Genomic DNA, 16683 nt, shown 5'->3' on the forward strand with positions numbered 1-16683 from the left:
ATCCCTCTCTGTCTCTAAGAACATAAAGGCAGATTTGGCCTCCTGTAGATCTTTTCTTAAGTTGCCTTGACACAGGTCCGGGCACGCATTTTATCCCACCTTATGGGCTGTGGTTGCCGTAGGCCTATATTTTACCATCAAAATGAGTCGGGCTGTGATGGGGTACTGCCCTGCTATCGCTAGCTAGGTGGACAAATTCATTCACCCAGCTTGCTGTTTTATTCACTGCGGGTTGACACAACATTAGTCTATGTTGGAATTTTAAGCTCCGGTTGATTTGAGGACTATGGTTAACTGCTCCTCAGATCTCTGAAGCTAGCCTATCTGTCAAATCTGAGTTTTCTGTTGCACGACTAAAAAAACTTTTGAACGTACACGTTCCACCAAAACAACTTTCTTCCTGAGGCTATTTTGCTGCGGCTCCGTGCTGAGCTTAGCGTCTCCCATGACAATTGTGATTGGTTTAAAGAAATGGCAATAAACCAGAGCACGTTTTTCTCCCATCCCAGAATGCTGTGTGGACTAGCCAGACCCTCCTCCGCAGCGCTGTGCAGGAAGGTCTGGCAATGCGAGACTAACACATTAGCTGAGACGTTGTTAAGTGAGCCAACAGGCTATCAAGGCTGCTTTCGTAGCTGTTATAATTCACATTAAACTGAACATTCCTGTTGATGGTGAAGTGAGACACGGTGAATGGGACTTTTTGGGAATGTTTATGTTGACGTTTTTCTCCTCATTCATCTGGTTTTCTTCTTGCACAGGCGCTGCAGTTGAGACACCTGCAAACACGATGATGCAATGTAACTAATTTGCTGTTGTCTCTACGGCTGAAGTTACTGCGTAGCAATCATAGACTGTATACAAAGATGTAGCGATAGGCACTCACCAGATCTGCTGTCATTGCCTGGATTGGAGACAGGTTCTTGCTCCACGTTTCCCCACTTTTTGCCACAGCTCATAAATTAACCCTTCTTTCAGCGGATTGATGTCTGTCTTCCAGAGGGATCAGAACTGCGTCCATGGCGACACTCTGCTATGCATGGCAACGGTCTGTTATCCTTAGCAATGGTCTGTCATTCTTAGCAACGGTCTGTTATAAAGAATTAGCAGACCGCAGAATGCCGCCAGATTCAACCAAGCCGTGTAATAAATGTAAATATTATGTAGCATCCTTATTATGAGAAAGAAAAATAGCACCAGAGTTTATATTCATATAATTTAAAGGGCAGTTAAACACAGTTTGGCATTTAAGAATTTTAACTTATTGTTTTTTTTTTAGAATAGAATTGATTAATTCAGAAAATAACAATCTGCAATTGAATAACTGCAATATGTGAAACCAAACATCATGTTTTCAAAATTGTTTGTTGGTAGTAAAAACAAACTAGCCTTTTAATCAACCATCTTTTACAAATAAATAAAAATAGTTTTTGTTGTCCAAGCAGGCCAGAAGGAAGCAAAGGAATAGAACTGATATCTTGGTTTAAAATATTGGTCAAATCAAACCTTTGTGAGGCATTGTTTTGCAGATCTTTTGCAGAAATTTGACAAAGATGTCACAATAATAAGACAACCTAAAAGAAGCTGTTCCTTTTATGTCACACAGGAAAACATTCAATAATCACTTGAATATTCCTTAGAAAGAGGGTATTTTTTTTAAAGAAGTGTCTGCTTTTAAAAGGATAAAGTTCCATCTTTCTCATTTGTTTTCTCCTCTCCATCCAGTCAAACAATGACTGAGGTTATCCAACTGAGGTCACTGGCAGATAGCTTGCTTTTAAGACATATTTTAATTCCCCTGTAGATGAATAGAAAGCATTTTAACTACAGCAGGCAGAAGCAGACTCAAAGTGAATGTCAGGTGTTGAAATGTATGATGTGCGCATAGGGAGCAAGCCGATTTAACACAATTGTACTTCTGAAAAATGCTTCAAGCAACACGTTTCTGACCATTACCAGTGTTCAACTAATTGTGAGAATTGAGCATGATGAACAAACAAAATCAAATAATTATTATAGCCTCACACACATGTTAGCACAAGTATTTCCCACATTCTTTAGAGAGGATGTTGCTGCTTATCTCCCCTCCTCCTTCTTGAGGTAGTTTATTTTCTCTTTGGATGAAAAGGATGCCAACATGTAGGGATTTCCCATCAGTTTTGTGCTCTAAACCAATATTACCCGGCCTCCTCTGCTTTTATCTTATTAATTTATGATACCAATGCTAATGTATCAAAATCAATGTGTAATAGATCATTCGTGTTGGAATAAGACACGTAGCAGCTTTAGAAAGAAAGTTGGACAGGGATAAAACAAGCTGAAGGCAGAAGCTACAGCTTTGATTTCACAAGCTTCTCAGTGGATTGATCCTCCAGCAGTAATAACTTTTTGACAGAGAGACACTGATAGACTGTTAGTCATCCCATCTGACAGGACAGCAAGGAGAGGATGTTGTTGTGATAGAAACACTGACCTGGCCAGGTAGTGTAAGGTCACAGAGCATCCCTACAAATTGTTGTTTATGGGAGCGGATCTCTGCTGGTGCAAGGTTTAAAAAAAAAGAGGAGAAAACAAACTGCTGAGTTACAATATTGGCAAGGCTCTTGTGAGGTTTCAGTGTCTGAATATATTGTGTACAACAGCATCCCCCCTGTAAATTACGCCTATGGCCTCAACCAATAATAAGCTGTTCATGTAGACATATTGTATTTATGGTCCCTGCTCTAACTCATTTATACTATACCAATAAAGGTTTTTGAAGTCCGATATATTTGTACTGACAATGCTAATTAAATTTAGTGTCACTGATCAATAGCTTATACTTTTTCAACTTTTATCCAAAAATTACTATGTTCCATTGTTATCCCCCAAAATACATTTCTTCTCACGGTTGAAAAGCCTCTGAGGCAGCATTTAGGTTATTGCAGGTAACAAAACTCTTCAATGGCACAGACAAATAAAAACTTATGAGAGTGAAATTCTTTTTTCTGTGCTCCTGAAAGACCCTCCTTCATACAGAGGGTCTATAAGCAGCTCATATTAGATATTAAAGGGACAGTTTTCACCATTTCCATGCAGTAGAAAATAGTTCCAAATGGAACAGTTGACAGTGTGGATTGTGGATTTTCCTGAGTAACTAAGACGTTGTTTTTGGAAAAAGATAAGTATCAGCAACAAGAATATCTTACAAAGACTTATCTTACAAATATCTTACAAAGACTTAAAGCTGCATTTCTTTGGCTACTTGTGGGCAGTATAACAAGCTTTAAGTCCAAAGTTTGCTCTCCTTTTTTTTTTGGTCTCTACAAACTCCTGAAGAAAATACCTGGCTTTAAGCTGCTAAATGCTCCACTATGTTGCTAGTTGCTAACTAAGTCTGTCTGCTGTTAAGTGATGGGCAGATATCATACAGTGGGTTTATCTGAGCTTTTTTGGCTGAAAACAGTGGCCTGCTGCTGCTGGAAATAATACTGATAAGAGCAGTAACAGCGAACCAAAACACATAAGTTGCGGAACCTAAAACCAAAACATTAGCCAAAAAACGCCAAAGGCTCCTTAGAGCTGCGGGTAACAGCAAATTCTTTAAGGGTTTGTCATTACGAGCACCCATGTTGCAATAAACATAGTCATTTGATCCATTGGTTATATAAACATATTGATTACTGCACCTTTTAAGTTATAATGAGTGATTTAATCCATTGTATATTAATATTATACACTACTTGTACTTCTACATGACCTGATGAAGGCCTTAATGGCTGAAATGCATAGGCATGTTTTTATGACTTAACAGCCAAGTGGTATATAAGGCTTTTTAAATCATTAACCTCTTGAGTGCCTCAGATTTCCCAAACTGAAGAGCACCAGAGGGACTTTATACACACCTGAGAGCAGCACTCCATGCAGACTGTATTGTGACTGAATATTATACACTATTTACAAAAACAGCTATACTATGTTTTTGTGTTTTCTGGATTTTCTCTACCGTATATTCTCCTAACTTGGAATGGAGCCCAATAAGCTGTATTGTAAGCTAACAGGTGACAGAAAGGTTACTGGTGCAAACTCTTGGATCAGGTCAGAAAAAACGGTAGATGACACAATCACTGTTTCTTCTGTTCTGTATGTCTCTGTCTCTCATTATCCCTCTAACTACTCCTGCAATTTCTGAGCCAACTTTGTAGCAGTCAGTGGTGATGGTACAGTGGATATGACACATGCCTTTGGTGTGGGAGATCTGAGTTCAATTCCCACTGCGACACATCAACCAATGTGTCCCTGAGCAGGACACTTAACCCCTAGTTGCTCCAGAGGTGTGCTGCCTCTGACATATGTAGCAACTGTAAGTCGCTTTGGCTAAAATCTTCAGCTAGATGACATGTAATGTACATCTTCATCCACTAGACATTTCCAGTGGGTGGTATGAAATGGAGCAATAATGTTTTTTTATAGCAATATAGAGCAAGCTGTCTAATTGGCTCTGCTTTGACAAATAATTCAACACATGTTTGCCAGCAAATACTACAAGTTTACAGATTAGGAACAACATTTTAAAGATGGATCTGTCAGCTGTCAATGACCGAGAAGACTGCTGCTTAAACAGGACATAAATCTTCATTTCTGCTCAGTCAGCCACGACTACTAGCTGTCTGCTGCTGCTGCTGCTGCTGCTGCTCTGAAGCCGCCTTGATGAAAAGCTTCAGATGTTTACCACTTTTCTGAAAAGGCCCACAGCCACAGGAGAGACACATCTTCGTCTTAGTTTTAAAGTTATTTTCTCTCACAGACAAAAGCAATCACATCCCATTTATGAGAAAACTAAGAATGTAAACTATGTGATCCGTTTCTTTTCTCACACTGTGCTCATAAAAACAAGCGTGTGGGATTTACAGTGAGCAAATGCCACAGTGATTGACAGATGGGTGATTATTATTCAGCGGGCAGCTGATGAGCCAGGTGAGGCAAACCAAAATGAATTCAGAAACTCTGAATTATTATTGTGAAGGACAAGAGAGCAGTTTGGAGAAAAAGTAAAAAATAAATAAAACAAATAGGTAAATCTAGAGGGTGAATATTACATTAAAGGCACAATATTTCATTCTTATGTTCAGTACATGTTGCCCATGGATCCCTTTCAATCCAAAACTATCACTTCTTTACTTGAAGTACAAGAGAAAGCCAGGAGGACTTTCCCTCCCCTCGCCTGAGTGGAAGCATCCAGGCTGTTTCTGTCAGAGTGGAGTCTTCCATGTGGGAGGGGGGGGATCTAGGTGTCAAGGAGGAGGGAGAGTAACGAGAAACTGGAGAATGACCCAGATGTGCAAGAGAGAGGGGAACTCTGGGTACTTGGCAAACAAAAGCAGGAAGAGGGGGAGGAGAAGAGTTGGAGTACTGGATGACCATGACGAAGACAGAAAGAAATAAAATGCCCTGGTTGAGAAGATAAGATCCATGATGGGAGACTTTCTGGAGAGAAATGCAATTTTGTAACCTATTACACAGTTTGTAGGGTAGGACTGTAACAATTAATTTATAATTGTCTATAATCGCAATTGTTTTACGTAATTGCGGTTTCTTTGTTTAACCACAATTAATTGCTAATATTAGCTAATATCCGGAAAACTATTTAATACTGTACTATTGTCAATTTTATGTTAATTTAAGAAAAAAATGCAATGTTTTTATAATAATAAAGAGGCGTGGTTTACTTTATAGGCTGTGTACCTGTGTTATTACATTATCTGTGTCACATAACAGTGATATAACCAGAAGATGTATCCTGGAATTCATTCAAAACTTTATTTTGTAATAATGTTTTTTTTTTTTTATTTGACTGAAAGAGACAATTATATTGTTAATCGCAATTATTTCTGAGACAATTAATTGTACAGCAAAATTTGGAATTGTTACAGGCCTAATGTAGGACAGGTGGTGGAGCAGGTCAGCTTGTGATTGTGGGGTTTGACAGCATGCCGTGGGTAAATATAAGGGCATTTGGGATAACGGCTCTATATAAATGCAGTCCATTTACCATGTGGAGAGGAAAATTACAGCCAAGCTTCAGCGGAATAGGCCCCTGTGGAGATAATTCATCTGTCTGTGAGCTGTCATGGCTTGTTTGTGGAAATGCTGGAGTTGCTGCACTGAAAGGCTCCTGAACTTTTTGTCTATGGTGGAGCATCTAAACGAAATAGTGTCATTACAAATATTTTAAGCGTGTTTTTGTGCAAAAGTGTATTTATATGCATAAATGAGCAGTGCAGGCTGTTGGTGACAGATAAGAAGCGCGGATGTGATTATAACACTGTGTATTGTCGGAATCAGCACGCAACTCAGGCTTTTCATCAGTATTCCCCACACAATTCTCTTCAATTTCAGTTTCAAGTATATAATTCAAAAGCATAAAAGCCAAAAATGGCCCAAAGCCTCTCTGTTTTACCAACAAAAAAATTAGCTCCGCTGGAACGCTTGCTCCAACAAAAAGCAAACATTTGTCGTTTTGAATAACATCACGTGACGGCAGGCATTCATTATCCACTTTATAGGCTTTTTAGAAAAAACACCAAATGCTTCTGGTAGCAGTCACAGTTGCATAGCTACACAAAGACAACGCTGTAAATGTAGAGGTTGAATTGAAAGGGGCCTCAGATAAAAAAACTGTTTAAACTTGAACTTGGCTTAATGAGAAATGCAGGACACCTGATTACTTTTCTGCCTCCTTTGGCCAAAATGAAACATACAATTGATGCACTCTTCCTTAAATGTCCAAACTTGTAGAAACACAGCAGCTGTAAATACTATACCCCTGTGAGCGATGCAGCCCCCACACAGCCGATCAGTTATAAATATGTCAACTTGTTCTGGCCATTAATTACAGTCCTTTGGCACAATCTTTGTGATGAAAGCCAGAGTACAGCGGAGGAATGCATTATCACTGCGACTCTGAGCAAAGAATCTCATTAGGGATGTAACGGATATATGGATGGACATATAGACAGACACATGGAGGTTGAGACTACTGAGTTCTGATGGAAAACATGTCGGGATTATCAAACCCTTTCACATCTAATTACCCAACAACTATTTTCCTTAAAAAAAAAAAAAAAAGTATATTGCATAACAAGTAATTGAGCAAAAAAAATGATTTGTTTCTGTCAGTTGTTTGGCCAGCAGTGCCAAAGAGCTGTGCCTGGGAAGCAGTCTGTCAGGACAGTGCCAACAAGCTGTTCATCTGCCATCTGAGAGGGAGAGAAAAGACAGCAGATGAGGCAAAGAGGGAGACAGAGAGGGAGGACATTTGCTATGCAGAGACAGAGCCACTGTGGCAGAGTCATAAATTTAAATTGCCACACTGGGTCAGAGACTGTGAGGACACACGGGGGTGTTTAAAGGGCATTAATGAATCTAAGACCTTCCTTGACATCTTTGTTAGGGTCTAATACCAGAGAGAACAGCAACATCACTGGAGGAGCCTTTTGTGGAAGTGTCTTTGCTCTCTTTGCTCTTCACTAATTAAAAACTAACAAAATCAAAATCTGAATCATGCTAACTTGGCTGGTCGCTCACCACTGTGTGGCAGCTGTGGGTGTATTTCTCAGAGCAAAACACAAGACACCATAAAACTGACTGAAAAATGCAATCAATTACTCATTGCAATTACAGTATACTTATTACAAATGATTCAATAGCTAAAGTTATTAGTTTAATGTATTGTTACTTTCATTAATCAGCACAACTTTGTCAAAGGTGCCTTTAAACAACTCTAACGCCGCCACACCCACACATCCCATCTTCTGTATTCCACAGGAGTAGAAACGGACAGTGGCGGCACCAGAGATTTTCTTTTGCTGGTGCTATGGGGTTGCTCGACGTTTCAGTGAGGGTGCTCTAAAATTTTAGAGTTTCCCTTGACACACATGTAAACAATACACACACACGCGTGCACAGATACGCACCCACCTCCGCCACGGTTTACTAAGCGAGCGAACAAGAGGGAGAGAGAGATTGATTTATGTTTTTTAACGAAAGTTAAAACTAAAGTTGTCGATACAACAGCACCATAAAACTCTGATTAGCCCACCGAACATATTTCAAATACCAGCCAACAAGCCGGGTTTACACAATCATTACTGCAGCTTTCATACAGTAGCTTATATTTGCAGAAAAGTAATGCAGCAGGCCAAATACACCACAGACAGTCAACCACACACATAAACACACACGCACGCATCCTCACACAGTATTCATACTTGCACACATGGTAAAAATAATGTAGTCATATCTGTATATAACAGATAAAGTCTCCACAGGTTGACGTTTAGGGAGTAAAAAATGACACTTTGCTAATGTTACACTCACTTCGCTAATCCTCACGGCTACCAAATGTTGCGTTCTTCTTCTTCTGTGTAAATACGTTACTGCAGAATTAAGGTCAAAAGGGTCTGGGCAAGGTTCAGCCCATTCTCAGCCAGCCCATTTCCAAAGGACCAACGGACGCCGCTCAAATGCCTCTGGGCGCAATTGGATAGTCCTTCAACCAATCAGACCAACGATCGTAACAGCGCCAGCGGCATCAACGGGTTGCTGCGCTTCGGTGGCCGCCATGTTGAATGTAAACAAAAAGCTGCTTGTTGTCGCTGCGCTATCGTCATCATGTAAAGCCCGCCTCAACGGTTGTGATTGGTGCCTCGATTTAGAAAAATTGGAAATGGGCTTGAATGGGCTTTTGGCAAGACTGACTTGCAGAGCAAATCCCAAATTTGCCGGAAGTTCTTCAGGATTTTCCCAGGCTAGGTTTAACAAGCAGCCAGCCTAAAGTTTAGAGCTATTTACCGACCATCAACAGCTAGTTTAACGTCAGCTGCGGTGACTTCCCGTTGTTAGCTCTCTAGATGTGCTTCAATCATCACATTGAAGCTGCAGGGTGTACAAACCCCCCAAATCTGAACTAAACCAGCTCATTCCTGAATGTAATGTTATCAGTGAGTGGATAGTCTTGCATTGCCAGACCTTCCTCCACAGCGCTGCGGAGGAGGGTCTAGCTAGTCTACACAGCATTCCGGGATGGGAGAAAAACGTGCTCTGGTTTATTGGCATTTCTTTAAACCAATCACAATCGTCATGGGCGGCGCTAAGCAGCAGACAGAGCCACGGTGCCGCTGCAAAATAGCCTCGGGAAGGAACTTGTTTTGGTGGAACATGTTTTAGTCGTTCAACAGAAAACTCAGATTGGACAGATAGTCTAGCTAGCTGTCTGGATTTATCCTGCAGAGATTTGAGGAGCAGTTAACCATAGTCCTCCTAAATCCACCGTAGTTTAAAATTCCAACACAAAGAAAGCGGAAGGTAACGGACATCCGGCTGAAAGAGGGACATCCGCAGGGCTGGACTGGCCATCTGACATACCGGCCCATAAAGAACTCCTAGCGGCCCATTGGTTAATTTTTTTATTGGCACTGGCCTGACCCAATCAAATCCAAGAACCCCCTTCCCCACTCCGGGCCGCAAATTTGCGAATCCCACTAGGGCCACGCCTCCCGGCCCTGAGGCACGAGCTGTGATAGTTATGCTGGAAGTTTAGCATCCACGTTAAAATGGACAAACGACTACAAAGCGCAAGGGAGGTGCCGAGAAATTACGGGAGAAAAAGATTAAGAATCTACAGGCGGATTCCTCAAAATGTGCCAACATTTCTGACATGTTTGGGGCTGTAGTAGCTGCTTCAACATCAGCATTACCTGAAGTAGAGGAAGGAGGAGAGGTGGCTGGCTATACAGAGAAGCAGAAACAACATCATGACAGGGAAGAAGCCGATCCGGAGGAGAGTGACCATGACAGGGCCAGGGGAGCAAGTGAGGAAAAGATGGAAGAGAGAGTAAATGACGATGTGGTAAGGAGTAGGCAAATTAACAGGGACTCTCAGGAAGGGAGGGAGGCTGTGTGTGTGTGTGTGTGTGTGTGTGTGTGTGTGTGTGTGTGTGTGTGTGTGTGTGTGTGTGTGTGTGTGTGTGTGTGTGCCTCATGTCATAACGACAACAAGCAGTTTGGCTGTAACATTAAAGTTAGTGGCTGTCAGGTAACCTAACTGTTTAAGCTTACATTGATAATGCTAGCGGTTGGCCTGTTGGGTAGCTGAAAAGTCTGTGTGATGTATAAAATCAGTGTTGATACAAGCATCAGTGTTCCTTGAATTGCTTAATTAGCTTCTCTTGTATTGGTTCTCTTCTCCAGGGCATATACTACTCTCAGCTTTATTGTAGCTTTTGGGAAGGGTTATGGTTATGGTTATTGTATTCAGCAGACACTTTTGTCCAAAGCGACAAAATATGAATCTTACAATAGTTAAAATTAACAGAAAACTGTTTTTAAAGTTGCTAAGCCAATATTAAGCAAAATAGTAATAATAACAATAATGGCAATACCATATCAAATATCAATAATAGAAAAATAAACAAATACCATACAAATCATAACTCTAAGAATTAATAAATTATTTAAGTGTAAGATCAACAGATAAGTCTTGAGACCCCTCTTGAAGGATCCAAAACTATCACATGAACGCAGAACTCTAGGCAACTCATATCAGAGAATGCACGCATATTTTAAGAGGACTGTTTGCAGGGAATCTGTCTGACCAATCATGGGGGGTGTGGGCCGTCTGGGCCAAAAATGCCAGGGCCTATTTTTTGTCCCAGTCCAGCCCTGGACATCCGGTGGAATTTCCACCAGCACCGGAGCAATCCCGGAAGTGGAACGTCGTGGATATAGACTGGTGAGTAGATAACGTTGGCAAGAACTCACAACCCCCAAGCTACCATATGCAGACCAGTCTCATCTTTTTTATTCCACACATTATTTTTCCTTGTCAAAACCTAGCACCTACATTACCCACAATGGAACACTGCAACAGACAGTTCGGTCAGAGATTAAGGTGTATTATGCTAGTGCTATGCTAATGTGGCCTCGAGCAGCTAGCCTCAAGCAGAGATCAGGAGTGGGCTACAGAAGTCAGGTGAACTCTTTCTAGCTCCACACCCTGAGATTTTTTTTTTCTTTTCATTTTCAAACTTCTTCGTAGTCTTCAGCCCCAACCTAATAATTTTTCGTACAGTCCATTACTACTGCCAAACACTAGAAAATGACTGGTCGTTCATGTTCCAAAAAACTAAACACTGCACTGTACTAGCACCAAGAACCCTGCAAATGATCTTAATGCATATGAATTCATGAATAATCCTTGTAATGTGTTTACATTGGTCTTACAGCTATTGCAGACTATTGCACAAAGGACTCTCCTTAGTTACCAAAGCACTCTCAACCCTTGACATGAGTCTGGATTTGTTTCTGAATCTAAAAGGCTGCTTGAGTGTTAATTAAAGGTTAATCTCAGCATGCTTTAAAGTATCAACCAACAATTGATTGACACAGTGCGCAGTGGATTACTGCCTAACAGGCTGGTAAACTGGAACAGATGTGAGTCATTTTCTCATCTAATTTGTCTGACAGCTTCAATTCATTGGGCTACATTGTGTCTGCCGTAGTCATTTTAACTCATTTCAGTGAAAAATTACTTTTTGGCCTCACAGAAAAAATGTAAATTAAAGGTTTTCTGATCATTAAGCGTAGCCCTTTCCTTGTCCTAATTTCAGTCTATCATGTATCATTCATTTCAGTCATCACCTTTAATTCAATGCTCAGTTTAACAGTGCTCATTACCTATTCAATCATTTGACAGAAAACCACCTCTCTGTCAGATCTCCTACAGCCTACTCTTATATAAAGAGACATCTAACTATCCTCTGCCAACTCTGCCCTCTCGCTGCTCCTTTGAGGAGCCAGGACCAGTGGATGTCGTCTTGTGCAAATGAGATCCGATAATGAGTGCTTGGTTTGTCCTTTTGCTTCTTCCTTAGACCTGTCATACAAATAAATGTGTTTTATTTGCAGCATTTTTAAGCATGAATGGTGTAATAAGAGTGATTATTGAAGCCAACTGCTTTCACATAAATAATATATACTGTACATAGACTGCATAGCTTTTATTCTTGTGCATTAAGTGGAGTATCTTACTTATTTTCTCGAGGAATCGATTGATCGTTTGGTCAATAGTGAAGAAATGTCAATTATAATTAAATAGAGCCTAAATTGACATAATTAAATAGTTTGTTTTGTCCAACCAACAGTCCAAACCCCAAATATATTCAGTTTATTTCATAGAACATTAACTAAACAGCAAATGCTTATATTTGAGAAGCTGACACCAATCAGTATTTGGCATTTTTGCTTAAAAAACGAACAATCATCAAACATAGTTACTAATGTAATGTAACATTATTTGTGGTTTGCTTCAACATAAGATCAGATGAGATCTAATCTAAAGTAATGGAAGTACATGGTAGCTTCTAGTACCTTTTCACTGACATTTTTAAATAAGGAGGGGTCAGATAGAATAGTCATAACAGATAAGCAATAAATGAATAGGCACATAAAATGTCTGCAATCTGCAGACCATATGATGCTTAGTCGCACACACTCTGTCTCTTGGAGTCAGCAAGACCTCAGCATTAGACTTTGATATGAGGATGAGCGAAGAGAAAAAGTTCAAGACCCTTCTGGTGCATGAATCTTTAACAGGTAACTGAAAGATTAATAATGCTCTTAACATGCTTCCACCGCAGTTGAGCTATATGAAGAAAGATCAAATGTAAGACGGTCTGTGAATCAGCATCACATTTTATCTGCTACAGGCTTGTTACACCAAGCCTGTTTCCAATGGTTTGTACGCTATGAGTCTAGATATGTACTGTACAATCTACTGACTAGAATAATTCATACAGTATATATTCATTTGCTATTTAGCTGTTTCTTTGTGTTTGTAAGTTCAGTGAACACCAGAGACCAGGTGCTTTTAATCTAAATTTCTAACCCAGTGAGATGGCAGGTTTTCTAAATTCTGACTGGACATCCCTCCTCTGAGTTCATGTAACCTTTGACACTTTTCAAACACGTGTAACTGTGTAGTTTAAAACATAACAATGTGTTAGTCTGTCTTGCAATTCATTGCTCCATGTCTGTTTCTCCCAGCTCCAAGCCCATTTGTTCCTACAAAAGACATAAATCTCACAAATACATACTTTAAATTTGGAAATACATGATTTTAACTGCCATAGCCATGAATTTTATTTATCACAGGCTTCACAATCTGCACAGCATATGACACCATATGTCCTTAGACCCTAGATTTGGATAAGGAAAAACTTCCTCCCACCCTTAAAAAACTTTAAGGGAGAAAAAAATGGAAGATACCTAAGGAAGAGCATCAGAGGAGCGATTCCTCTTACAGAATAGACAGACATGAAATATATGTGGTGTGTACAGAATAGACCAACATTGCAAAATTACAGTTTGGACAATCAGGATGACCAAGTTATAGTTGGATTGCATATGTACATAAACATGAAGTAAGTAAAGAATAACAATTAATAACAAACAATTTATCACATGGATCTAAGGTCCATCCTATTTACTGGAGCTGTGAACAACATTTGCATTGCATAAGAACCTAATGGGACGGGAATGATTGTTCCAGGTATTAGTCAAAGGTGTTGCCCTGGAAACTGAGTTATTGTTTGAAAAAACTGCAGATTTTGATTGTAAATAAATGTTATTTGGCAAGTGACCATGGTATAAGCGGGTTAATGCCCACGAAGGTGTCCACTATCTGATAATATATGGACCTCGGCGGGCATTAACCCTCACGTATCATAAATTCATTGTTGGATTTGAGCTTTTTATGGGATTTGGTGACAATAAGAAAAATACCACACTTTTTCTTTAGGCTGAACAAATCAAAATGTGAACTTTTCGACTGATCACATTGTTAATGCAAGTTGCACTTTGGCAAAACCAGAATTTGTGTAGACACAATCTGCCCTTTATGTCTGACTGAAAACAACACCTCACATTCTTTCATTTCACAAATGATTTGCCGTAAACTTGAAAGCATTTCATTATTGGTTTGTGCAGGTGATAAACACCATGGTGTATAACAACATCCATGTGTAAATAAACAGCACAGCATATGGACATCAGCCATGTGCATTGAACTGAGCTCAACACAGTGACATCTCACCACAGGTCTATGAATAGCATCTTACTAAAAGAATTCACAAGATTGTTATTTTTCAGATGGCAGTGGAACGGAAGACCTCAAGGCATTTTCCCTCGCTGTGAGAGTGTATGAATAGCTGTTTATTGGGGTAAGCAGATGCTTCACAGTCAGTGGAAATCACTCTTTTTTTTGCAGTGCAGATGTGGACCTTATACTCTAGTTCCTGCTGCATCCACCACACTGGCCTTAGACTGAAAGTAACTAATCAGAACAATCTCTTTGAATGCACTGTATCTGGCCTTCACCTTCTTTCTTCCCAATGGGGATCTTTGAAAGCAGCAGCTGCAGGGACATTTGTAATTTTTGACTCTCAAAACATAGATGAGTCAGTTTGATCACACATAAATCTATTTTTCTCATGTATTCCTATCATTTTAATACTGACCAAACAGAATGCTTTAAGTCACAAAAGGACCATCTAAACTTGTTTTCTGCTAGGTCGCACAGTGCTGTAGGGCCACAGCTGTTGCATGGCAGAAATCCAGGGGAGTCCAGGCTTAAGGTATTGGGCCGGACATGGACTACATCCTACTATCTACTATGTGTATAACTCTTTAAACTGGAAATAAGACTTCTTAAAGTTTCTTGCATCCATGCTTTCGTTATTTATCCACCTTTAGGTTTCTGACTCCAGAGGCGCTTGGTATACAGCAACACTACTCTAGATAAGCACCAAAGTTGGAAGTCTTTCTGAACCCAAGACCTTGAAATTGAAAACCTACAGTATATCACCTGGCTAATGCATCCACATGGGAGGAAGCCAGGTAATTTCAACCGGCGTCAGACCAGGTGGCACCAAGACCAAATATCAGCTGAAGAACTGCTCACTAAGAGCACTCAGTCTAGTTAACCAGCTCCGGGAGAAAATCGCTGTGCTGCAAATCAGCTTAATATCTGAAATCCTGGTGTACCACATAGTACTGCCTCTATTTTACTTACACTACTACAGTTATAAGAGATACCAGGGCTTAGAAAAACAACAGCAGATTATCGAGATTCATGCTTTGCTTCATCTCAATCAATACCCAGCATCACTCCAGCATCTATATGACGCAGGACACATCCACAGCATCAATACAAACATCTAAATCATGACAACAGTTTACGTTTCATCGAGTGGATTGATCAGTCACACACTTGAAACATAATTTCATACATGATTTCATCCTTGTACCACCAGCTAATGAGCCAGATTCAGAACTTCCCATTGGCCACCATATAGGTCAGGTCTGTCCACTGGGGCGTGATGGTGCAGTACTATATATTTTCCCATCTCCTCATACTTCTTAACAATCCTTACTATGTGCACTTTGCAACATGACACACTCAGGCAGTGCTAAGAGATGCATAATGTGATAGATAGAAGTGTAGAAATGTACAGTGCATATAATAGCATTCCATTATTTACTGCTGTATCAGAAATGCCATTATAGCGGGGAAAGTGGGGGGAACTGCTCAAACAGCAGGGGCTTTTGTGTGATGACAGTTCTACCAATAATTACACACTCTCCAGGTTTCACGTGATGTGCTAATTGAACCAAATGAAATAAAAATCTAATGTACTCACCCAAAATCCCAACAACAAAAAGTTTCAGTACTGCGAACTCATTTGTATCCATCACGCTGTGAGAATCCAGTCGGACTTTAGATGAAACCTCAGCTGCAGCTCCGTGGAAATGTACATTTGAATCGAACCATTGTTAAAATCATCCCAAATGTGCAAGTCCGAGCTCCGTCATGCTGTCATGAATCAGGGGGAATTAGCGAAGGATTTGGAGGTGGTGTGGGGAGGGGAGGGGAGGGGGGGGAGAGAAAGCCAGAAGAAGAAGAAGAAGAAAAAAAAAACAAAAAAAAAAAAAAAAACAAGGAAAGAATTGTGATCCCAGATGGTAATTTCTGACTGTCCTCGCGATGATCGCGGCCACTTGTGTCTGCCGGCAGGAGTCAGAGCTCAGGACCACTGTCCTGCATCCACTGTGGGAGGATGTGGGAGGAGGAGATGGTTCCTCCAAAGCACTGACACTGGATTATGTTTACTGAGTGACTGCGCACACTGAACCTCTGCCATTCTCAGCATGAACTAGAGAATGTGAGATAGGGAACTATAGTGATACATGCAGAAGACCCAACAAGGATCCGGCAACAGCACAACATTTTTTTAAAAAACGTCTTTTGTTTTTCTTATAACAGACATCTAAACACATGCATAGCCTTCACAACTAAATAAATGACGTTGTCATACTTTTGCCAATAAACATCGCATTGTAAATCATAGTGAAATAAAAGCTAATACGCCCTAACTATGATTATGTAATGATGATCTATGATCATCTGGATTAAAATGAATCTGTCAGGTTGAATCATTGAACCGCTGTTGGTTGCAGTTTTTTTTCTGTAAAACAACACTGACCTCGTCTGGTTTCCTTTTACATTGCACCTCGACCAGACAGACAAGTAACATTATTCCAACAGCTCAGATCATTTAGGCCCACAGTAAATTAAGTCGGTAGGAC

The 16683-nt window shown here is 40.2% G+C and overlaps 1 protein-coding gene across 1 annotated transcript in view; it reads right to left on the reverse strand.

The window, feature by feature from the left end:
* LOC116046302 (receptor activity-modifying protein 3-like) overlaps positions 1 to 16190 on the reverse strand; it is a 41571-nt gene extending 25381 nt beyond the window's left edge. The window contains exon 1 of the mRNA XM_031294619.2: positions 15738 to 16190. Within this exon, the coding sequence (XP_031150479.1) occupies positions 15738 to 15789 (52 nt within the window). The 5' untranslated portion in view covers positions 15790 to 16190. The remainder of the gene's footprint in view (positions 1 to 15737) is intronic.
* Between the last annotated feature and the right edge of the window lie 493 nt (positions 16191 to 16683).

Source organism: Sander lucioperca, chromosome 1, assembly GCF_008315115.2.
Source record: "Sander lucioperca isolate FBNREF2018 chromosome 1, SLUC_FBN_1.2, whole genome shotgun sequence".
Taxonomy (NCBI): Eukaryota; Metazoa; Chordata; class Actinopteri; order Perciformes; family Percidae; genus Sander; species Sander lucioperca.